Source organism: Macaca fascicularis, chromosome 14, assembly GCF_037993035.2.
Source record: "Macaca fascicularis isolate 582-1 chromosome 14, T2T-MFA8v1.1".
NCBI classification, from domain to species: domain Eukaryota; kingdom Metazoa; phylum Chordata; class Mammalia; order Primates; family Cercopithecidae; genus Macaca; species Macaca fascicularis.
The window spans coordinates 55,219,827-55,245,213 of record NC_088388.1 but is presented as its reverse complement, the minus strand read 5'-3'; the positions used below and the strand labels follow the sequence as shown (position 1 = coordinate 55,245,213).

General features: G+C 43.4%; 1 protein-coding gene across 50 annotated transcripts in view; it reads right to left on the bottom strand.

Moving 5' to 3' along the window:
* Positions 1-25,387, bottom strand: part of IRAG1 (inositol 1,4,5-triphosphate receptor associated 1) — a 125,756-nt gene continuing 100,369 nt past the window's right edge. For 30 of the 50 annotated variants that reach the window (XM_065528557.2, XM_074014312.1, XM_074014327.1 and 27 more), the window contains 6 exons: positions 20,869-20,918; positions 20,211-20,318; positions 18,258-18,322; positions 8,815-8,934; positions 7,403-7,537; positions 1-3,530 (listed from right to left, as the gene is read on the bottom strand). In XM_065528557.2, coding sequence (XP_065384629.1) covers positions 3,287-3,530; positions 7,403-7,537; positions 8,815-8,934; positions 18,258-18,322; positions 20,211-20,318; positions 20,869-20,918 — 722 coding nt within the window. In that variant the 3' untranslated portion in view covers positions 1-3,286. The remainder of the gene's footprint in view (positions 3,531-7,402; positions 7,538-8,814; positions 8,935-18,257; positions 18,323-20,210; positions 20,319-20,868; positions 20,919-25,387) is intronic. The other 20 variants (XM_074014316.1, XM_065528556.2, XM_074014307.1 and 17 more) reach the window with 3 other exon arrangements.

Genomic DNA, 25,387 nt, shown 5'->3' with positions numbered 1-25,387 from the left:
GAGGTTTGGAAATGTGCTTTTATTTTCAAACTCAGGTATGTGACACTCTACAGTTCAATGCTAGCACACCTGTGTGAGGCTTAACAACATGAGGAACTGACAGCCAGTGATACACGAATCCAGCACTCCCTCTCCATTTACTCTGTCAGGCTGTATATGGGGAGCAACACATATGGCTTTGTGGCAGCCAGAAAGTGAAGGTCTTTTTAGGAGGTGACATCAACAATGACACAAACACATTACTCTGCAACTGAAGGCAGGGAACCAGACTCCTAGGGCTAAGCAGAGATGTCAGACTTCAGAGCCATTTGGGGCGACTCTTCTTTCAGATCCACATCCTCATTGAAAATCCAGGGCCTGTTTCTCTCCAGTTCACTACTGCTTGGGCAGCAGCTCCCACTGCTTCAGGCTGGTCTTTGCTTTCCAGAAAAGATAGACCCATGAGCACTTTTTCAGTTGTGCCCTTGCACATATGGCTACTCTTATGCTCCCTTTTGGAGATGTCCTTTTCCTTGACCTCCCTTCTTACAAATGGAATAGGGTGGGAGAGGGCCTGTGCCTGGAAGTACTCTTGCAGGCCTTTCTGTGGGGCAGCTGGAGGTGCAGGAGCTTCCACATCTGCCTTCCTGGCCGTTACTCATCCAGAAACAAAGGTGGGAAAATTGTGACCAAGTGAACAATAAGAGAGGCAGAGATTGAACATTCCCCACCCGGAGTCCTGCTTCCATGGCCACTCTCTGGAACTCCATTTGCATCCTGTCTTTGGCTCTGAGGGCCTCATGTAGCTAAAGCTCCTTCAGTTGTATCCAGACCCCCTGGAAGAGGCCAGGAAAATCATCCACTTGTGCCTCCAAAGTCCCTCTGCCCTGCTCTGTAGCTCTTTACCTTAATGGCACATCCTTGATCAACCCTGGCTTGGGCCTCAGTCATTTTCTAGCTACTGTAAAGGATGCCCCCTTCAGTAAACATCCTGTTTTAAAGTGGGGCATCCTTGGGATGGGGGTCTCTCTGAAGGAGTGACTGCATTGAGCCCAGTCCTTGAGCTTGGAAACGATGTTGCTAGTCTGGTCTCATTCCTGCTCTCTCACAGAGTAGACTGAGAAACAGAATAAGCTGAAGTTAAGAGAGATGTTGCTTTTTGCATTGTGATGGTGGTGATGGTGGTGGTACTGGGAAGCATGCAGCATGTCAGCTGTCCCCAGGCTGCTCTCCACCACCTTGAATGTTTGTTTGTTCTTTTGAACAATATTTACCGACCAACATTCGAACAACGCTCCCAAGCATCAGCCACCATGCTAGGCACTCACCCGAGAGATGGGTAAGACATGGTTCTTGTCTTTGAGGAAAAATGCTAGGGGAAACATAAATAAATAGGCTGTGATATACTATAGGTAAAGGTCAATAATAATAATGTTTAAAAAGTGCCAGAAAACACAGAGGAGAGTGTGACCTATTACATTGTGTCTGGTAAGGAGTATGGAAGGAAGGTCATCAAAGTTGGTATGGAGGGGATAATTTTTGCACTTGCTCGAGAAGAGTAACCTGAAGAAAAGAGAAGAACAGCTGGAGAAAAACTAGTGAGTGGAGGTCCAGTGCTATGAGAGAAACTGTTTAGTTTGGGAGCCAGAGATGGAGTAGCTGATGGGCCACTTTGGGGAGTAAGACTGGAATGTGAGGCTTCCAGCTAGGAGACTATCAGAAGAGTCAAGGAGAGCACAGCTCTGGAGCCAGCCTACCCTGGGGTTGAGCTCCAGCCCCATGATTTACTAGTTGAGTGTCCTTGTCAAGTTACTTGTTCTTTTTGTGCTTCAGTTTCCTTATTTGAAAATGGGAAGGGTAGTATCCACTTCATATTTTTTTTCTTTTTCTTTAGGACTTAAATGAATTCATGCCTATATAATACTAAGAACAGTGCTTGGTTCATAGTAAGTCATATATGAGTTTTAGCAATGAAAGCAAACAATATCAATAACAAAACAAAACCGCAAAACAATGACAATAAAACCCACATGGAAATCAACACCCCTACAAAACTGATGAAGGCAGTGGCTGTAAAAGTGGGGAGAGAAGTTGAAGAGGGGATGTGCTCTTTCCATTCTGTGCTAAACAACTGGGGATGCTCTGAAACATCCCCAATTATACTTGGGTTGGAAATCCTATTTGAACTGAAGCACTGAGGTGCAAGTTTACCCTTGCATGTAGTCACACACAGAGTAAGAGACTGAAGAAGAAAGCACATCTTCTCTCCTCATTCACCTGTGAGGTGGGTTAACTGTTTTCAAAGAGAGAATAGGGAATAGATTGTGCTGTACAGCAGCTCAGAGTCAGCGTTTGAAATGGAGACTAGTGAGTCTGCCATTGAAGCCATGAGTTTTCAGTGTTTCTAAAACATCTGCAATCCATGTGGACAGCTCATTGAACAGGTGCCTGGTAACTGCCCCACACTAGTGAAAATCTGTGGGTTGGCTTGGCATGCATCTTATTTATCCAGAGGTACACACCCAGAGCACACTTTTGAAGGGTTTTTGGCTCTGTGCACATGCATGTTGTATGTGTGTACACAACAGTGTGTGTGGACAGATGCATATATATAATAATTCATATCTTCCCATTTCAAGCACTGAGCTAAATTCAGCCTGTACTTTTTTTTCTGAGAGCCTTTCCTACTTCTGTAAAAAGAAACTCTCATTCCAAAGGAGAGAATGGGAGGCTGAAGTTATTGAAAATGAGATGGGAAATGGGAAGACAGTCACTTTGCAACTCCAAATTCCAGGTCTGATCCTTAGGGTATTAATCATTAAGCAAATTCTTCCTGATAACTGATTACAGAGAGGAAAAAAGAGAGTAAGTTTTTTACTGCCTGCTACCTCCTCCTCCCCTATGCCCCGCTACCTACCCCCAACCACCAGTGAAGGTGTTTTAGTTCTCCCCAGCCACCTGAGCTAGGGGCAGGAGACCTTCCCTTCCAATAGAGCTCCTTGGTGAAGGTGACTTCTTTATCCACTGGATGCTTTCCCAGGGCAGTTTTGTTGATCCTCAAAGAATATCAAGTCACTGTGTATGAATAGCTCCCACAGAAGTGCCAAATGTTAAAAGAAACCTTCCTCATGACCTGATGGGATGGGATGGGATGGGATGGGATGGGATGGGATGGGATGGGATGGGATGGGATGGGATGGGATGGGATAGGCGGCAGTGCGTCCACACCTGGGCCTGACGTTATACTTAGGGAAAGGGTGGTAGTCTGAGTGTCTCACAGCAGGGCACTGGCTAGGTGTGAGGTTTCCTACTGCTCTGTAGGCTGCTCATGCTGGAGTCCTGAGCTCCACCAGGAGTCCCTCTGGGCTGCAGAGCAAGTGGATCTTCCAAGGGGCCCATCAGCCTGCTCTGCACAAGAGTTATAGGAATTGTAGAGCCCCAGCACAACAGTCAAGACCAGCATCACTGCAGCCATCATCCAGATCACTTGCCAGTGCTGACACAGTTTGGGATACATGACTTGTAAGAAATGGACCAATTCTTCAAATTTGCTGTCAATGAAAAAAACAGGCAGAGGCTTTAGTATACGGGGCACACATATGATACGCAGACCCATAGTTCTCTCTGCAGATAGCTTCTATGCTGTCTTGAGCAATAGTTCTCAAACTCAGCTGTGCCTAGATTAGGTTGGCAGTAATTGTTCAAAATACTCCAAGCATACTGAACGAGGATATCCAAAGTTATGGTCTAGGAATCATTGGCTACATTTTCCCAGGTGATTTTGATTCCACCAGTCCACAGCCTTGATGTTGAGAGCTACTTGTCTAGATCATTCTACCTACTTGTTTGATCATCCATCCATACATGCCCTCATCTATTCATGGGGCGATTCCTGATATCTGCACTCTCCCAAGTCTGGGAGTACAGGTTTGGCTGGCCATGTATCTTTTTAGCACCTAGCTGCATTAATGGTCAGTTCCAAGCTCTAACCTGTCCCTTGCCTCAGATGCATAATTCATTGTTCTCAGTTCCACATCTAACTGTCCAGAGTGGAAGGACTGTGCTAAACTCTAAGAAGCTTGATATCTAGTGATAAATGACAAGGGACTAGATCAACCTCAAGAGTTCCCTTCAAAACATTCAAGAGCAGGCAGAAGATTAGAAGCCTCTTGCAATGTCTGGGTGGTTTGTTCATGATGTTATCTCGACCTCATTAATATTTATTCTCTAATTTCTCCCTCTTCCTCCTTTTCTTTCTTCACTCTCTCCACACTTCTTTCTCCTTCCCTTTCATGTGTCTCTTCCTCTACATTTTTGCCCCTTTCCCCTCTTGATTCCTTCCCAACTATCTTTCATTTTGTCCTCTCTCTCTCTCTCTCTCTCTCTCTCTCTCTCTGTAGTGTGGTAAAAAGACAACAGGCAGATGGCCTGCTTTGACAAGTCCATTCTAGAGCTCTCTGAAGAAGCCCTGAGCCCCTTCATTAAGCTAGGATTTCCTGCTGTTTTTAACCTCTAATTCAATTTAAAAAAATAATATGAAGAATGAGAATACTGAGGATTCCTAAACCAAGGAGGTGGGGAAAGTGACGAAAGTGCTTTCTGAAGATCCTGAGGCTCACACACACACTGCAATGATCAAGCCATTGGCTGAGAAGCAGAGAGCTCAAATTCAGAGCTAGCAGAAAATGCATGACTTGCAATGGATTGAAAGACCCAATAAATGCCATCCTTAGAAAGGGACCAGATGCTCAGAGTGCCTGCCTGGGATGCTAAGGCCACAGGGAACATTGACAGGTTTCTCTTCCATGTGGGAACCCCATCAGATCATTTCAGTCACAATTAAGGGAAGCACGAAAGTGAGCACATTTGCTGATTTGAAAATCATTAACTATTTTCACAACTGTTGGGAAGGGAGGGTTTAGAAGTGGAAGCTTTTTTTCTCTCAGCCCTTTGTAGATTCTCTAGATTCTATTTAGACAGAGTTGGATGCTAAAATGGAGACTTTGGGGCTGTATTTCTATCCTCCAAAACAAGCTGCCGGAGTGGCCTCTCCCTACTCTAATCCCACTCTTAATTGTGGCTCCAAAGGAAGAGACCAAGATCTGGCTGTGTGACCTTAGCTGGTCACCCCATGCCTGGCCTATAAGAGAGGTTAGAAATAGATTAGAAATAGAATTTCTTTAGAAGTCAATTTTTGGCTGTTATAAGTAAACTTCTGTTTCTTGAGAGTTATTGGAAAAGTAAAGGAACCAGAATGTCCTATTAACCCCACAGAGCTGGTTTGAACAGCTGTTGGGAGAAAAGACAAAAGTTTTATTTTGTCCCCTTATGAGTCTCACTTGTTCAATGTCAGAAGGCTGTGCTCTCTCTTTTAATATGGTTAAGATATTGGGGTTCACCCAAAGTTTATTTAAACTGATCCTCAGGAGAGCAATATTTGTAATATAAATTGTTATATATAACAGATATGTGACTCAGACAAAAAGACTTTAATGTGTGATGTTGAATCTCTTAAGTGATCAGCAGCTGGGCTGAACCCAGTGTTTTAAAAATGCACTAAGTAGGACATGGAACTTTTAATAACCTCAAACCTTGCTTGTGAGTGAGGTACCAACATTTCAGGGGAGAAATCATGTTTGAGAGCAGGTGCATGATAAATGTTACAGGCACCATTGCCACGCACTGATGACCAGGAGCTGGACAGAAAGGAACCAACCTAAGCCTTACTTCCCCGGGGGTTTCATGAAATGGGAGGGAGCCAACAATTGCCTGAGATTGAACTAGCTAGATAAGACATTGATCCCCTTGCTTTGCAAACCAGACTGTTTATATTCCACGTACTCTCTCTCTCTCTCTCTCTCTCTGTTTATTTCTCTTTTGTTCTTTCTCAGTGTTTGGAAGTGTTAGAGGTTCCAGTTGGTTTCTGCTGTATTCACGGGTGCCAGAGGAAGGGCTTTTTGTCCAGGGCTTTGGTTGACCGCATTAAAGGGGAGGAGGGCAATGTGGTGGCCTGAGAAATACGAGCAGAGAACCCTCAGGAGGGAGGTGAGGCCTAAGGAGAACAGGATCTGGTTGCTTGGAGTAGGGATTGCACTTTAATTGTTAAACCTGGAGGTTCTTTCACTGGGAAGGCAGTGTGTGATTTGTTTTCAGTGGAGAAGCGTTTCTCCAGTTCTCCTAGTGGCTCTTCCCTTGAACAATGGGGTTGACTAGCATGGGTGGAGACCTCTCACTTTAGTTGAATCCTCCACCAACTGGGCTCTGTTGGTAGCTCCTGTGTGCCTATCCATTTTGCTTCTAATCTTCACTTCATTACCTATTTGTTGCATGCATGTGGTTTCCAGAGTTTTCCAGCAATGAGGCACAGATACATACCCGGATTAGATAATATTTCAGCAGCTGGTTAGATATTTTGTCTGGAGCTGCCCTGGACCCCAAGATAGCCCAGGGGTCTAAAAGCAAAGATTTTGGTAAAGTTTTTCCAAGGTGGCTATTACTACATTTTAAAAAATCAAGATTCAAGACTTGTGGTTTAAATACACTAATAGAGACAACACAGCTGAATAAATGAAATTGGGCTGTCCTGAAAATCCAGAATGTTGGCATGGTTATTATATCTATGGGGTAGAGTGTACCTCTTCTATGGGTGCTAGTTTATCCTATCCCTAAGCATGTACTTCTGCGGGATAATTCAGGCCAGGTGGCGCGAGACCTCATTCCCATAATACTTTATTGCATGGAGTGCCCTGGAACTAAATGAGGTCATTTCTATGATTCTGCATCCTAAAGGCCAGGCAGGAACCACAAGTGGGACAAGATACAGGTCTATATTCTCTTTATCTACATGTTATATTCTCCTCCCCCAACTTAGGGGAACGTACCTTTGAAATAGAAAGTATTTTAAAAGAAAACCCCAAGTATTTCCAAACTAAAGTGAAAACACTGTCTGGGTGACCAAGCTTGATTGGTCAGCATGGTAGGCACCTGCTGGAGACTCACCTTTGCCACTGAGCTGAGTTTGCCCTCTATTCCATGTGTCCTCCCTGTCCCTGTTCTTGTAAGAAACACACTCCAGGCCTTCAAGTCAACTCTCTTGGTCTTGGGCCTTTTCATGCAGATGGCTACCCATAATTTCGTCTGGGAAATGAGCTAACCATGGCTGGGCTGGGAGGGACTCCACTTAGGGCCCTTCTCCCTTCCCATGACTGCCCCTGACCTCTCAAGCTCTTGCAAACTTCTCATTGCTAGCTATCTTGGCTCTTTGGGATTTCCTCTACTTCCTTCCCAACATGCGTGCCCTCTTGGTTTCTTTGGCTACACACTGGGGCCCGAGATTCACTGCTGCCCTGGACTGGCAATTCCAAATTAGACGAATTGTAACCCATTTCAGCAATGGCAAGGACTCCAAACACAGGCTTCCTACCTGCTTCTTGGGCCCTTTTCCTCTTCCTCAGTTTCTTCTACCTCTTCAGGTTCCTCAGGACTCTCACTCTTCTGTTCTTCCTCCTCCTCCTTCAGGTCTTGAAGTTCTTTGGTCTTCTTTAGACCTTCTTGGAATCTGGGGGGCAAAAAGGAACAGTTGAGTCTGGAAAGGCCAGGTGCAATGCATCCTCTCCTGAGTTCCTAGGGGAGGGGACTTGAGCAGCACCTCCAATAATTATGCGCTTCCTGTGGTTCCACAAAACAGGAAAAAGCTGGGAAGCTCCACTGAATCCCAAGGCAGCTCGTGCCAGTACCATTTCCCCTCACTCCTCAGTCATCCTTCCTGTTTACGTGAAAGTGTGATAAAACTGACAGGGAAAAAATGTGGCACAGGGTCTCCTGACTGGGTTCTTAACCCACAAAACATTCTGTAGGGCTGAGATTGTATTTGTTCTCCACGTGACCATGGAGCTTCAGCCTCTCATCTGTAAAAGAGGAAGGGTGACACTCATTTCGCAGGGTGTTGGAATGTTTTTTGGAAGTGCCAGGTGCATGGCTTAACCTAGAGAGGTACTCAGTAAATGTTTACAAAACCAATGAAGGAGTTCATGCCTATGCATTCCAAGGATAGAGGACAGTGGTGGGTGAAAAAGGCAGACTTTCCAAGAGAAACCTTTGTGGTTTTTCTCCCCCAGGATCAATATTACCCCAAACATACTCTGTTCACTTGTCCTACGCTGAGTGTCTAACACTAGCAGTTTGGCTGGGCAAACCTACCACTGAAGTCCATGGGTTCTGTGTCAGTGGGAAGCTACGTCTTTCTCATGAGCTATGGAGACAGGAGACGCTTAGGGCACCATACATGGTTGGAGGTCATTCTCTACCTTGAGGCTTGGGCCCTGCTCAGGACTTGGTCTCTCCAGTGCTGACAATTGGCCATGGGTGCTATTGAAGCTCAAATGGAGGAGGAGGCAGTTGGAAGTTGAAGAGACTCCATTTATAGGAGGAAGGAGTAACCAAAGCAGTTCTAGGAAGCAGAGCTGCAGCTGCTCCTGGACACTGCTGGCTGCAACATGACTGCTCTGAGCACGTGTCAGGAAGCCTCAGGCACCACCAAGAGGAACCCACCCAGGGCCCCTGATTTCCAGACTATTCTTAGCGGTGGCATTCTGGTGGCTCCCTGCCTAAAAAGAGGGCAGTCTCGTTATTGTCTAACCACACCCTCTGACCCTGCTTCCTCCTGTCCTTCCTGTGGAACAGTCTTGCTATTTCCAATGTAGTTCCTTCCCGTGGCAAGGAGGTCCTGTGGCCACTGGTTACTTCCCTAAAGCCTCTAAGAAACGGGAAGGACCTGTGGGAAGGCATCTTCTGAGACCTGCCAGGTGCCCTCCGGGTGGCTGAGGTCTGACTCACCCCTTGCTGTAGGCTTCTTCCTGCATCCTGGCCTTGGTCTCCTGACTAAGCTCCTCCAGGCAGCTCAGGGCCAGCGCAGGAGCACAGGCTTCACAATCTGGGTCCCCATTTGTCTTTCCACTAGTGAGAAGAGAGAAGTACAGGGCATCATTTCAGAAAAAGGTGGAGGCCTAAAAACAAAACCATGTTTTTGGCCCGATTCCTGATGAGGAGTGAGGAAACTCAGGCTTTTTCAGTAGCTCTCAGATTTTTTCTCAATCCTTCTACCCTGAGACAAGATTTTATAAAGGTCCTAGTCCATGAATAGTCCCCAGCCCATTAAATACCTCACCAGCTCTCCTTCTCCTCATGCTCCCAAACTGGCATTTATTCTTATTCCAGGAGGTGCTGTAATGGGTGCTCTACAGCACTGAGATGAGGAAAATGGGGGCAGACCAGCATGTTTAAGGTCATTCCATTCCTGTTGTCTTTCACCAGAAGACCCTCACTCATTTTTTCAAATATCCACTTATTTTCTCAAATAAGCCACAGGCACATTGTAATGTGCTGGGGGCACATTAGAAAATAAAGAAATGGTTTTTACCAACATGGAACTTAGCAGAAGGAAAAACCCCAAAAAAGGAAAGAAAAAATATGTGATTAATTACAAATTATAACTTTTATGAAAGAAATACTGTACAATGACAGAAAATAACAAGGAGAGAATGTGTTTAGAGTGAATAGTTAGAAAAGGCCTCTCTGAGGTGCTGAAGTTGAAGTACAGGCCTGAAGCATGAGAAGTCAGATGTATTAATAGCAGACAAGAGGGCTGGGAGCGATGGCTCATGCTTGTAATCCCAGCACTTTGGGAGGCCGAGGCAGGTGGATCACCTGAGGTCAGGAGTTTGAGACCAGCCTGGCCAACGTGGTGAAACCCCTACTCCACAAAAAATTCAAAAATTAGCCAGGTGTGGCGGCACATGCCTTTAATTCCAGCTACTCGGGAGGCTGAGGCAGGAGAATCACTTGAACTTAGGAGGCAGAGGCTGCAGTGAGCTGAGATCGCACCACTGCACTCCAGCCTGGATGACAAAGTAAAACTCAGTGAAAAAGCAGAGGAGAGATCATTCCAGGAAGATAATGCAGGTTATTTAAAGACTCTGAGACACAAAAGGTGCTGAGTTGTTTGAGAACTTAAAAAGAGGCAGAGTGGCAGGAGTTAACTTTTGGACAAGAGATATTTGCAATGCCTGTGAGGTATCCAAAGGGAGATGTCAAGTATACAGTTGAATTCATCAAAGTGAGTCAGGGAAGAATTTTAGGCTGGAGATATTCATTTGATGTCATCAGAACATAAATGTTACTTAAAGCCATGGGGATGGACAAGATTGCTTAGGGAGATAATATGAGGAAAGACAAGAAGAGGAGCCAGGACCAAGCCATGAGGCTTTGCCACACTTGGCTCAGGTGGAAAAGAAGGCATCTTCAGAGGAGGCTGAGCACTAGCAGCCTGAGAGGTAGGAGGAAACCCAGGAGCGGGTGGAGTCTTGGGAGCCAGGAGGTAAGAGCACATCAAGGCGGGAAGAGTTAACAGTGCCACACACTTCTGAGTTTGAAGCACACAGACAAGGTGACTATTAGATTTGATAATACAGAGGTCAAGAGGAGCCTCTGTGTAATGGTGGGAGCCAAGCACAGGTTGGAATGTAAAGTAAAGAAGGGGAGGTGGGAAAGGGGAAGTTACAGACACAGCAATTCGAGTAGGGAGGAGTGTAGAAGTGTGTGTTGGAGGGAGTGTGCAGCTGAAGTAGGTCAAGGGAGGATGCACATTTGAAGGTAGGTAGAAATGATCTAGTAGAGAGGATGAGAGAAAGGGATGCCCAAAGGAACTCAGTCTTTGCAAAATGAAACAGGGACAGACTTTGGAAAAGTAGAGAATCTCTCCTTGTTTGTAACAAAGGGAAGATGATGATGAAGTTGTTGGGCTGGAGATCTGGTGAAGGAAAGTGAGAGGGCTCCTATGGGAGTGTAGCTTAGGTATTCTCTATAAAGTAGACAGCAAGGTCATCTGCTGAGAGTGAGAGGTAGAGGGGTCTAGGAAGGTCTGTGGAGAGAGGAGAGGTATAAAAGAGTTATATGAGAAAGAAGAAAAACAGACATGCTAGAACATCATGGTAGGATGTCTGGGTGGTGCTGGGAGATCATTGCGGGTATGAGATCACAAGTTTAAAGGAAGTATCCAGATGGCTATGCTTTCCCTAGAAATCCTGCAGCCCACCTTCGTGTCCTGATTCCCAATGGGAGCAACGTCGTCATGGAGGAGTCCTCCAACAAGGCAACACTGTGAGCAGAGCTTTCTAGCCAGGACTCTGAAAGATCACAGCTGCCACCCTCCCTGACCTCTTAGACAGGGTTTATGAGTGAGCCTTGTATCTTCTCCTCATTCTTGGCATCAGTTTCCCATCTCTTAGTTTTCCTCAGACCTTTTAAAATTTACATTTAGTCAGGCTGGAAACCACAACCCATTGTGAACAAGAAAGATAACGCTCTAAAAATACCAGCTATTCATAACATTTCTCCTTTTGCAAATTACATTATCCACTCCCTTCCATGTGACCTTGGCCTAATGTGCAGTTTCCTATTTATCCAAATCACTAGAGCGAGAGGAGAAAAACACAGCTACAGCCAAGGGCAGGGAAAGTAATTCTTTCATGAAATATATATATATATATATATGAAATGAGATACTGGTATTAGACTTTTGATTTATACACAGCTGTCAGCCTTAGAGGTTCCTTAAGGTTAAGCATGCATGAAGGAGGACAGTGTAGTATAGAGGAAAAAAATTTGCCTGAGGCAAACTTGGATTCAAATCCCAGCTCCAAGACATGTAAATTATTTAATCTTCCTGAACTTCAGATTCCTCAACTGTAAAATGGGGATAGTAATACATACCTGATGGTGGGGGTGTAAGAATTAATGAAGAATTGTAAATAAACTTTCTGGAATATGTTTATTTACATACTCAACAAATTATTATATCTGCTATTATTATTGTTATATAGGAAATGTATTGGTTCATTTTGGGAGCAATCTGAGCTACCTCCAAATATGACTCATAAAAAATCCAGGCAATTATTTATATCATCAAGGAAGAATTTGTTATATATTACTGAGACACGTCAGAGTCAGAGGAACCCTAAATGTGAACCAATTTAAGGTATGGTAAAATTAAAATTACATTTTCATAAAATGGCTTTAGGAAATTTCTCAGGTGCACATGTATTGCATGTCATCACACACTATGCACCTTAGAATTTTGCAGAAGAGTGACCGTAAACAAAGCTCTCATTGTCCTTGGGTCATTGATCTCTAGAGAAGAAAACTTTTCCTTACCAGGGCCAGGAAGCCCATTTCCTTGACCCTTTTACATGCAGATCTTCTGTCCATTTCAGCTCCCCTATAGGGCTCTCATATACATCCTCTCACTTGATCTTTCCAATGATGAGAAGAGCTAAAAATTAACTTATATGTATCAGACTGTGGCCTAACATCTCACTTACGGCTCACAAATGACCCAAGAAGGTTTTACTGTTCTCTGTTTGACAGATGAGGAAACCAAGGCTCAGAAAAATTAGGCTGAGGCATGAAGATCGCATTTCAAGTGATTTCATATCTGTCATATGATCTTGGGACCAGCCCAAGATCATACAACCAGTGTGTGGTAGAACTCAAATTTTACCCTGTGCAGTCTGATATGCACCCATTCTTCTGACTACACTATTTGTCACCTAGGTGGGGTATTATCCCATTTCACAGATAAGAAACCCGAGTTCAGGTTGACTAAGTGACTTGCCTAAATTCACGTTATTGGTGCTGGGACTCTCATCTTGGTCGTCTACGTTTGTGTCAAGATGGACTTTCCAGCCCCCATGAACCCCTGCCTTTCTTTCAATAGAAGTCTCTTCCTTTCACTCTGGTGAGTGAAGCCCTTCCTGCCCTCAGACTGGACTGTGGCTTCTATGGTGTCCCTCTTTTCAAGGCTGCTTGTCTAGAGTGTAAGTGGTTGGGAGGGCCTTTGTTTAATGTGTGTGTGGGGGTTAGGGGGGAATGGAGGGGTTGTGGGTAGGGTGGGAAGTGGGGAAAACACAATATGTAAAATGTTTGCTGTCCTCTCCTGACCTCTGAACTGAGCTTGTAGTTTTTTAAATATCTTATCTAACTATCTGGAAGTTTCTCCCTAAGCATCTTTAAGACTAAGCTCAAATGTCTTCTCCTCTGTGAAACCTTTGCGGGTGTTCTCCCCTCCCTCACACCCTCTGGTTAAAGTTGATCTCTCCTTTTTTTTTTTTTTTTTTCTTGAGACAGGGTCTCGCTCTGTCACTCAGGCTGGAGTACAGTGGCATGATCTTGGCTTACTGCAACCTCCATCTCACAGGTTCAAGTGATTCTCCTGCCTCAGCCTCCCAAGTGGCTGAGATTACAGGAGTGCACCATCACGCCTGGCTAATATTTGTATTTTTAGTAGAAATGGGGTTTCACCATGTTGGCCAGGCTGGTCTCAAACTCCTGGCCTCAAGTGATCCACCTGCCTTGGCCTCCCAAAGTGCTGGGGTTACAAGTGTGAGCCACCGCACCTGGCCCTCTCTCTCCCTTTATTCTGCAACCACACCTCTATGACAGCGTGACTCACAGGGAGGGCATTGATGTTTCAGATACCTGCATATGACTGTAATCATAGGAAGGAGGACGGTGTTTAGGTCAAAATAGTGCCTGGCACACAGTGGATACCTTTAAGTGCCTGTCAAGTTGCATCGGTTTTACTATGACTTATCCAGTCCCCACCTAGGAATGTTGTAAAAGGCACAAGTCCTCTCTGTAAATGGTTATTTCCTGAGAACCCAGTGTTTGGGTTGGGCTAAAGAAATCTGTAATCATGGCTGTAAACTGGAGCTGAGCACAGCCTGTGCCTACCCTAGGGATTTCTGGCCCAAAGGCTCATGGATCTTGGCATCTGTTCCCTGCCTGAAATCCTATGTGCTTTCTTTCTGAGATGATTCATGGAAATGAGGCTCATTGTTCTCACACATGCACCAGGTCAAAAATGTTTGTCATTGTGCTCAGCTCTCAGTAATGTGAAGAACTATTTAGTCAAAATATGTTTTTGGGCAGGCAGGTATATTAGATTCAACTTTTCCCATGTGGAAAACAATATTTGAAAGTGACTACTATCCTTTGTGATGGGCATATCTTCTTGGGCTCAGCAATGTTTCCAAGTCACCCCCACTGACATGGTTCCCTCTGACAAGCCCAGCCCAGGGAACCCAAGCTTCCTTACTCCCCGTTACTCAGTCCTAGATACCTGGGGTCCTCCACAAGTTTATTGGGGTGGTGGGGAGGGGGGCGGAATTCACTCCAAAACACTACCAGCAAAGGGGAGTTGCTGACTGTACACATTTAGCGTCCTACGAAATCTTTCAGGAATTTACCCTGGGTGCTTCAAGAGTATAGAAACATGGCTAGTTTTAGACAGTTAAAATTGCTCTGTGATACATTAACATAATAACCCCTTTCTGACACTAACGCTGTGCATCATCTACATCCTGGTTTTGCTGATCCCTCTGTGAACGGTTCCATGCATACCCTGTCTCTCACCCAACTCTACTCTCCATTCCATGCCCAGTTGGTCACCAGGCTCTTTCAAAAATAGCTCTTAGATTCATCCTCTTCTCTATGGTCACACTGAACTTTGTTTTATCCTTCCAGTTGGGCCGTCTATTAAAAGGGTAAGGGCATGTGCTCTGCTATCTACCAGCTTTGTAACCTCAGGCAAGTGACGATTTCTCTGAGCTTCAGTTTCCTCATCTATAAAACAAAGATAGTAATAGTATACCTACCTCATGGGATTACTGTGAGGATTAACTGAGATTCTTAATACAAAGCAATTAGTAAAGCACTTGGCATAAAACGAGGTGCAGTAAATAGTTAGCAGTAATTGCCATTGTCAACAGTGCAGTAAACAGTCAGCAGTAATTACCATTGTCATCGGTTATCATTGTCATCCTTATCATTATCATCATTCCTTGAATACTCCATACTTTGTCACATGGACAAAGCCTGGAATGTTGCTAACCTCCTGGTCACCTAGTTAATTATGTACCCTTTAGATTTTACTTTAAAAGTAAGTTCCTAGAGGAAAACTTTGTGGGGTTTTTTTTTTTTTTTTTTTTTTTTTTTTTCTTTTTTTTTGAGACAGGGTCTTGTTCTGTCACTCAGGCTCCAGGCTGCAGTGCAGTGGTGCAATCTCAGTTCGCTGAAACTTCTGCCTCCTGGGGTCAAGCCATCCTCCCACATCAGCCTCCTGAGTAGCTGGGACTACAGGTGCATGCCACCATGCCTGGCTAATTTCTATATTTTTTGTAGAGATGGGGTTTCATTATATTGCCCAGGCTAGTCTCAAACTCTTGAGCTCAAGTGATTCACTTGCCTTGGCCTCCCAAAGTGCTGGGATTACAGGCGTGAGCCACTGCCCAGCCAAGGGGAATCATTTCTTAAACTCCCTCTTCCCCCTACTTCCCCACTTCCCCCAACCTTACACCAAAATCGGGTTAGGTGCTCATTTTCTGCTGCGTCATTCCCTTAGCAACCTACACTTCCTTACGATCCCACCCATCGTGTTGTATTAGAATAGGCTGCTTCCCATCTGTCTTTCCCGCTAGACTGTGAGCTCCCTGAGTACATACTATGTGCCTGGCCCTTGGTGATTAATTGTTAAAGGAATGAAAGAACAAAAGACTACAATTACATAGCTATTTCTACTTGCAGAACTGCTCTTGGGCTTTGTTTTCTCTTCAAGACTAATTTTAAATATCACTCTCCACCCATATGTTTAAGTCTACAGATTTCTAGGCCCTTGTTGAGTGAAGAGCAGTTCATTACTAAATGACCTCCAAGAACAAGGCTCAGCATTCTCTGAAATCTCACGGAGCAGTGTAATCAGCTCTCAAGTATTTTCCTGTCAACTAGCCACAGGGTATTTGACCTTCTTATCCTTTGCTTAGCCAGCACCCTTCCTGCTTCGTCACTGTATGCTTAGGAAAGGTGAAATCATTTTAATACAAAGCTGAATACAACAATCTCTGAAGCAATGTATATTAAACTATAACACATTATTTCTCTTTCGCAATATGGCTAGGGCAGCTAGAATTGACTAAGTATTTGTGTATAGGACAGAAGATAAGAATTCACTTTTACTCATATATTGTCTGATTGTTAGTGCATTGGGAATCAAGTAAATGTTTCCAGTTTTTATTTATTTATGTATTTATTTATTTGTATTTTTAGTAGAGACAGGGTTTCACCATCTTGGCCAGGCTGGTCTTGAACTCCTGACCTTGTGATCCACCTGCCTTGGCCTCTCAAATTGCTGGGATTACAGGTGTGAGCCACCATGCCTGGCCATGTTTCCAGTTTTAAATGGAGATCACTTAACATCTTTGAGAAATCCAGAAGGGGAAGCTGTTGTTCATCCTGAACCCCTCTTAATCTGAAGATGCCCTCCCCTCTTTGCAACCATTCTTACATGGGTATATTCCCAACTGGAGAGTCAACCCCAGTGTGCTTGACTTGCCTTAATCCCCACTCTGTCCCTATCTCTTCAGGTTCTATAAACCCCTGGAAAGGTGATGGCACTATTGACCATTACCCATTGACGCTCCTAATTTGGGGCTGCTGCTTATTGTCTCCAATTTTGTATCTCAGTTTCCCTTACCAAGGATAATTCATGTTTTCATGATCCCCACTGCCTTGGACAGAAGTGCTCAAATGGATTGGCATAAGTTCTACAGAGTTCAGGCCCTGCTCTGTCATGATTAGAGTCTGTTGAAGAGATCTTCTGCCTTGAGTGGCTCTGCAGGCCTAGAGCTGGGAATGGGGCTAGAGTTGAGGGTTCTCTGAAGTAGGGATTCATGCACCCAAAGGGAAGGTTGGCAAGGAGAATTTTAGTGGGTTTCTCAGTCAGAGCATCAGGTGACCATTTCTGGAGAGATTCTATGACTCTAGGGTGAGGATGAGGCCCTATGACTCTAGGGACTTGGTAAGTTTCTGTAAACTCGGTCACTTCCACGTGGTCCACATGGTGGTGGTTGTGTCACCTCTTGACAATTTCCCTGTAGTGATCAAGAAAAGGCAGAGAGAGAGACCCCAAGAGACCCTCTATAACACGAAGGACCTGTGAGCTTATGGGGGTGAGGTGGTAAAGAGAAGAAATGCTGGGCAAACTTCAAGACTAACAGGGGACAAATCTCTGGGTGATAAGCTGGTGGCTGCACATAATGAGAGATGTAGGAAACAGGCTGGGTCTGGAGGTGGGAGCCTGTCTGTATTGAAAAGGGTCCCAACATACACTTTTCCTGCCAGATAGCAAAACTTTTCTGACAGCAAAGAAAAACGAAGGACTAAAGCTGTCTTGAGGCAAGAAAGAAGGAAGAATAAGGTATATGTTCTACCAAGTGAGAAAAGACACAAGGGGAAAATTCCGAGAGGCAGCAGGTGTGATCCAGATGTTTTTCAGCAAGCAAATGAAAGAATTTGAAAAGTAAGCTATGAAGTCCTCTGAGTGCATAGAAACAGCCTCCCTTCCTCTGGCTGAGGATGAAAAGATCTGCACATTGCACAGATGCCTAGAAAATCACAGACACTGCTGGCTGCCAATCCAATATGCATTTTCCTTCCTCGTTCCCAACAGCAACATGATTCTGTTCAGGAATTTACTCTTCTTCATGGAGTCATTTTGCTTTTTGGGAAGCTGACCCTCTCACCAACCCCAGGGAATAGTGTAAATCCCATGATGACAATCCCATTCCCAAAGTGATTCTTTTAGAAAGGGACCTCCTTCCAGATTTGTCAATGAGATAATAGGGAAGACTGGTGAAAGGTTTCTGGGTTTATTCCTAAGAAAGGAACGCGGCAAGAAACAGGCCCTTTCTTCCTCTAGGTATTGTCTTGTCTGGAGGGGATGCCAGGAACTACCAGCCGTTTGCCACAGTCCTGATGATGAAGTTAACATACAGCGTGGCCAGAGGCAAGGAAGTTGTAGGCATGCTGAGCTAGAGCCCTGCTGTGCCGTACCAGAAGCAGCTCTACCTCTGGACTTACTAAGTCCCATTGAGTTGGGGCTTTCTTTTGTCTGTAGCCCAAAGAATCCCAACTGGCAGAGAAGGCTCCAGTCTTCTCTGGGCTCTCTCAGATTGGGTACACTTGGCCTCAGTCAGGGCATCTTCCCGGTTCAAGAATCTTGCAAGCGGATTCTGAAATCTTTGTGGGTCTCAGACTCTCATTCATTTCCCTTAAAACTTAATTTGCTTTCCCCTGCATTTTGGGGATGAAAATGGGAGGAAGGAAAGTAAAATGGGGAAATTTTCCTGAGAGATCCCTGAAGCAAAGAGGAAAATCAACAAACTTACTTTTCCAAAAGTGCAGGCAGTGCTGAAGTGACAGGTAGGCTGCCTTTCCCATTGGGTGATTCCGACTGAATGAAAAACAGAAGACAGAGAACTGAGGATGTGCTATGCAAGGAAGAAGCCAGAGCTGCTGGGTTTCTGATGATGGGAGGGGGGCTGCTGCTTCTCCTCTTTCCTCCATGCCCCCACTTTCCAATCTTCATCTGAGCCCAGACCTTGGCCCTTTCCCTCGGGCCTTCCCTGTCCTCCTTTCCTCAGCATTCCTTTCCTCTAGGGCACATGCAGCTTGCTCCTTTTCCTTCGCCTCTGCTAAGTTTCCTTAAGCAAAGAGGAGAGTTTACATCTTGAGGCTCCATTCTGGAGAGAAGCCATCAGTTTTTCTCTGTCCTGTTTACTGACTGTGACTGAACACCAGTGGGCCTCCTACAAGTGCAGGTCCCAGGCTCCCTGTGATAGATTCACACAAGCCCATCACTGTCCCGAGAGACACAGCTCCAGGTACAATTCTCAAGAGATGCCAGTACTATTGAAAGCTCAAACAATCAGAAATTTCATTACAATATGTTCCCCAGGATTTCCACGTTGTGTTGTTGCAATGGATTTGGTTTAAGTAATGGTTCTCAATGTTGGCTGCACATTAGAATCACCTGGGGGAAGTTTTAAAAAAGTATTGATCCACTCCAGAATCTTGGTGTGGGGCCTGGGGGAAGAATGTTTTAAAAGTACCCTGTGTGGTTTTTAATCTATGGCCCTGATTGCCAGCTCCTAGTCTAAAGGAACATATATTTGGAAAATAAATTTATGCTTTTAGGCAAAGCATGGGAAATAGAACTGTTAAAACACACTAACCAGTCCTCTCCAATATCCTTAAACATTTTTTTCAGGTTGTTCTATTTTAATGGGTAATTTGGGAGTTTAGGTTGATTTCATACATGATTGAAATGCTTGAGGCAGGAAACAGTGAGTACCACCCATTGGTATTACATAGGGCTTGAATTTCCAATTGCTTACACAATCAGATTGTTTCCTTATACGGTAGTGCTAGTCATAGGCAGGGGATAGAGAAACCACTGAAGAAAGAATTAGAGAGAATTAACCAGATGCACAAAGGCCTGGGATACAGAAAATATTTTGTTATATCCAAACTGTCTTTGCCTAAAAGAAATGGAAATGTATTTTTCCTGATTATTACTAATACATTCGTATTATAGAAATATAAAAAGGCATCAGGAAGAAAATAGAAATGAACTATTTTACCATTGCCAAGAGATAACCATTGTTAGCTGTTTCACGTATCTTCTACCAGAAATTTCTGTCTACGCACAGAAACACACTCTTTTAAATAGTACAAAACAGAATTATACTGTTTATACACTAGGTTTTGTATATCCTATTTTACTTGCTTTTGATTCATAATAAATTATGGACCATTCTACAGAAACCCCTTATAGGGATATCCATTTGCTTAACCAGTCTTTTATTAGTGAACACGGAGTTGTTTCCCGCTTTTCATTGTTATGAACAATGCTGCAATGAACTGAGGCAGGAGAACAATGGGTTGGTTGAAGAACTCAAGCTCCTGAAACAGAGAACCTAGGGTTCAAAGCTGTTCTACCACCTATCACACATTACAAACTTCAGCTACTTAAGCCCACTGCAGAGTAGAAAAAAATTATAACCACCTTGGTGGATTGTGGTGTAAGCACAAAAAGAGTTTTCGTTTGCAAAGAATGCTGAGCTGCCAACACCATGCTCAAGGGCAGTAGGACTTCCCAGAGTAGTAGAATACATGCAGCCTGATCTGTATTGGGTTTTTGCGCCTATCACTCAGATTCTATTCTGGAAATTTCCTCTCCTTGTTGACCCTGCCCCCATTTGGTCACCCCCCTAGGACTGAGTATGAAGGAAAGGTTATTTTACTATTCCGTGCTGGGAGGCAGGCATCATCATACTTACCAAGGCTGGTAAGGAGGGGATGGGTGATGAACTGGGAGTTTGGCCAGGCAGATTCAGGGCATTAAACTTGGGAACAACGGCAACGCTGACCCTCCGGCGAGGCATATTCTGTGGGGAGAGAAGTGACCAGGCTCATTGTCTTGGAGGTAGCAATAGCCATAATTCAGAAGGGCTTGGGAAAAAAACCTACTCATTTCTAATGCTGAAATGGCATTCACTGGATATTTTGGTTTTGCAGTAGCAATGATGGAATTGGTGCGGAGAGAGTGGCCAAAGTTGACCCAAATTTCCCAAATTGGTGGTGAGTGAACGCTCAATCTGTTCTATTTTAGCTTATGAGATCTTGGAGATACAGAATGGAAATGACCCCACAGTCTCTGGGTAACACCCTGGAGACTGTATTAAAGCTGCCTGTAGCAATATGAAGGCTTATGATCATTTCATGTTGATTCAAGGGATGTATACATAGTTAAGGAAACCACGAGCAAGAAAGGTAAGATGTCAGAGGCTAAACTTGAGACCGTGGGAAGCCGAATAGAAACTCTGTTCAGAGATTCTCTGGCATCCATGGATCCCAGAATGAATGATTGTTTGGGTGACCATGGAAACTTCTGTCATACTCTTTCCAGGAGCCCTGGTATTCCTTGAACATGCATACCTTTCCCAGCGTGAGGGACATGGACCGTGCCGTGCGAGGGACCCCATCTTCTGCAGCAGGAGGGAGCAGAGAAGAGAACACAAGTAAGTTTCAGACTAGGCACCAGCAGGAAACAGAAACTAGGCTATGGTATCCATGAGCCAGAACTGGCCCTCAAGGGATAGCCCAAGGATCTGGGTGTTGGGGACGCTGAGTTTGGCACTTCATCCTTTGAGATGGGGCTGCAGAGTGGGGGTTTTTTTGGACAAAACCTTTATCCTAACTCCGCTTCTCACTATAGGAAGCCCCAGTCTTGGACCTCTGATCTTTATCTGACCCCACTAAACACACTCTGCATAACACCCTAGATAGTGTATGACAACTACTCAGCAATACCAAGACTTATTGGGTTATTTCATGCTCGTTCAAGGATGTACAGTCACAGAAACTATGAGCAAGGAAGGTGTGGTGCCAGTAAATAATGAAAACTTGCTGACAAAAGTAGTTTCAATATGTTACCTACCAAATGACTCAGAACAAAGGAAGCTACCACCCCAGGATTTTCTTCTCCTTCCTGCATACATTAAGTGATATAACTCATGTAATATGTTTAAACTTCCCACCTGGATAATACTACCACCAGGAAACACCTGAGTACTTTCAGAGAAAGGTATTTGCTAGCTCAATTCAATTTGATTCAGTTTGACCAATATTATTTAGCCTGCATCTCTCTCTCTTTCATATCCATGCATTTTTGGTGTGTCTCTTGAAAAGCACATAGCTGGGGTTTTTTTTTTTCAAAAAAAATTTTTTTTTGAGACTGTCTCACTCTGTCACGAAGGCTAGAGTGCAGTGGCACGATCTTGGCTCACTCAACCTTTGGCTCCTGGGTTCATATGATTCTTATGCCTCAGCCTCCCGAGTAGCTGGGATTACAGATGTGTGCCACTATGTCTGGCTAATTTTTGTATTTTTAGTAGAAACAGCATTTCACCATGTTGGCCAGGCTGGTCTCCAACTCCTGAGCTTAAAGTATCTGTCTGCCTTGGCTGCCCAAAGTGCTGGAATTACAGGCATGAGCCACCGCGCCTGGCCTGTTTTTTTCATAATCTAATCTAAGATTCTCTATTAACCAATAGATTTATACTAGTTATAGTTCTTGTGATTAATATATTTGTATTTATTTCTACCACGTAATTTTATATTTTCTATTTGTTTTATTCATTGACTTTTTCCACCCCTCCTTCCACCCTACACATTTGTTTGGAACTTATACATTCTATTTTTAACCTTCAGCATGTCCTCTTAACTTTTGAACATATTGACTTTAAATTTAAAATTAAACAAGATCTCTATTCTTTTCTTGAATAAATCTTAAAATAATAACCCTCCCTCTTAATTATATTGCTTTCCAGTATTTTTATTTCACCTTGCTTTTGTATTCCTAAATTATTCATTATGTTTGTTGGTTTCTACAGAAAGTGCTTATTTAGATTTACCTACATGTTTACAAATGTCTTTGTTGACTATTCCTTCTTGTATCCTACTTGTTTCTTTTGAGCTCAATTTTTTTTTTTAACTTTTATTTTAGGTTCAGGGTACATGTGCAGGTGCATTACATAAACTTGTCATGAGGATTTGTTATACAGATTATTTCATAACCCAGGTACTAAGCCTAGTAGACAGTATTTATTTTTTCCATTCCTCTCCCTTCTCCTACTTTCTACCCTCAAGTAGGCCCTGGTACCTGTTGTTCCCCTGTTTGTGGCCATATGGACTCAATGTTTAGCTCCCACTTCTTAGTGAGAACATGTAGTATTTGGTTTTCTGTTCCTGCGTTAGTTTGCAAAAGATAAGGGCCTCCAGCTCCACCCATGTTCCTGCAAAAGAGGTGATCTCATTCTTTTTTATGGCTGCATAGTATTCCATGGTGTATATGTACCATATTTTCTTTATCCAGTCTGTCATTGATGGGCATTTAGGTTGATTCCATGTCTTTTCTATTGTGAAAAGTGCTGCAATGAACATTTGTGAGCATGTGTTTGAGTTCAATTTCAATCTTCCTTAGGTACATCCTCTAGTTGTTGTTTCAGCGGGGGTCTGTGAGAGGTAAACTTCCTCAATTGTCTCCAAATGGTCTTTACCAAGCCCTCAATCCTGCATGGTATCTTAGCCATTTGTGTTATCTCTAGGTTGACCGTTATTTTCTCGTAGTTCTTTTAAGAGATTATTCCATTGCCTTCTTCTACTATTGCCATTGAGAATTGTCATTCCTTTGTAAATAATCTTCTCTCTTTGATGACTTTTAAGATCTTCCCTTTGTCTTTACTGTTCTATAGTTTCTCTTTGGTGTGTTTTTATTTTTCCTGCTTGGAATTCACTGTATTTTCTGAATCCAATGATTGATGACTTTCCTTAGTTCTGGAAAATCCTCAGCCATTCTTTCTTGGAATATTTTCTCTCGTTGTCTTTCCCCTTTAAGGATGGACCAATAAATGTATTTGGGACTTTCTCATTCTACATTCTATATCCCATATCTCAATGCTTCTTTCATAATTTTAATCAATTTATTTCTCTGAACTGTACATTGGGTAACTTCCTCAAACCTATCTTCAAGTTAACTAATTTTTCTTCAGCTGTGCCCAATTTGATTTAAATGTTATAATCAATCAGGCTAAGCTAGGTTATACTAGTTTAACAGCATAGTAATAATAAGCAACTCCAAAGTATTAGTGGCTGATAACAAGGAAGATGTGATTTGATTATGCTACACGCCCATTTACTTCTGAGTCTGTAGCAGGCTTGGTTCAGTGTTTCCTCATTCTGGACTCAGCCTAATATTGGCCTTCCAGTATTCTGGAGCAATGATGGTTATCACGTTAGGAGGAAGAAACATGGCAGATTGCATACTAGTTCTTGAAGGCCTAGGTTCAGATGTGACACGTCCTTCTACTCACATTTCATTCACCAAAGCAAGTCCCATGGCCTTGCCTTGTGACTTTAAGGGGATGGGAAAATGTGCCCAGAAGGAGATCTGGAATAACGAAGAATAGCCTCAAATATAGTAACTAACACACCTAAACTCTTGAGTTTTTAATTTCCGTGACTTTATTCCTCACTTTGAGAAGTTCTATTTTATTCTTCTTTGATAACTGTTTTCTTTTACTCTGTTTTTGATCCATTCTTTTATGTCTCCAATGATTTTTAAGTTAGAGACAGGGTCTCACTCTGTCATCCAGGATGAAGTGCAATGGCAGGATCACAGCTTACTGCAGCCTTGACTTCCTGGGCTCAAGCGATCCTCCCACCTTAGCCTCCTGAGAAGCTAGAACTATAGGTGCCCACCACCACATCCAACTAATTGTTTTTTATTTTTATTTTTTGGAGAGACAGGGTCTCACTTTGTTGCCCAGGCTGGTCTCAACCTCCTGGCCTCAAGCAATCCTTTCACCTTGGTCTCCCAAAGTGTTGGGATTATAGACGTAAGCCACTGTACCCAGCTACCCCTAATAATTTTAAGCTTATCTTTTAAAAAATTATCAGATCATTTTATTTTCTGAGGTTCTTAGGATATGATCCTATTCTTTGGGGTACCTGATGATTTTTGTTCATGATGAATTGTTTTCTTGCGTATTTTATAATTTTCGGTTGTGAAGTCATCTTCAGTGAGGCTTTATTAGAGGAATCCTGTGTGTCTGGGTGCAGCGTCTGTCTCTCCAGAGTGCTTTTCTACTTATTTCTAATATGTCTTAGTGGCACCATCTTGCTGTTCTTTTCAAATCCTCTGCATATTGCATCATCACTGCTGTCACTTTGTGAGTATGTACTTTTCCTATGAGGAAGGAGAAAGTGTTTTTTCCTACTAGAGCCCAGGGTGAAACAAATTTCCTTGTTTCTCTGCTGGTTGGTGATTATTATTTTTCCTTATCCAAATTCCATCTGAGGATCTAGTCCTTGGACAGCCTTAACTTTCTGTGGGAATCTGTGTCAACTCTCTACCATAGGTGTTCCAGGTCTTGTCTCAGATCACAGGCAAGTGTAAAAGCTCAGCTCCCAGATAACTGAGGTTGCCACTTGTCCCCAAGGAAGCTGCAGGGTCAGCTTGGTTTCAGTTCTCTTTTCTTTTCTCGTATCTGGATATTTCAATTTCTTTTCTTGTGGATTCAGCTATTTAGACATAGGTTTGCTTTATTTTGTCCAGCAGAAATTTCTAAGTGCTTGTGGTCAAAAGATTCTCAAGTTTTCCAGTCAGCCAAAACAGCAGAACCAGAAAATATTCTTTACATGTGAAGAGTTCATATACATTAGTAAACTACCAAGCTTACAAGTGGACAAAGATCATAAATACAGAATTTTTAAAAGTAGAAATACAAATGTTCCATAAACATTTGGAAAGGCCGAGAAATACAATTAAACCAGTAAGATAAGACACAATCTTGGTCTATTGAAGTCATGGATACTTACCAAAAGAAAGAACAAGAATGGTGTCAATGGCACAGTGAATTGAGTATTGTAACCCATTCAGTGAAAACATAAATGG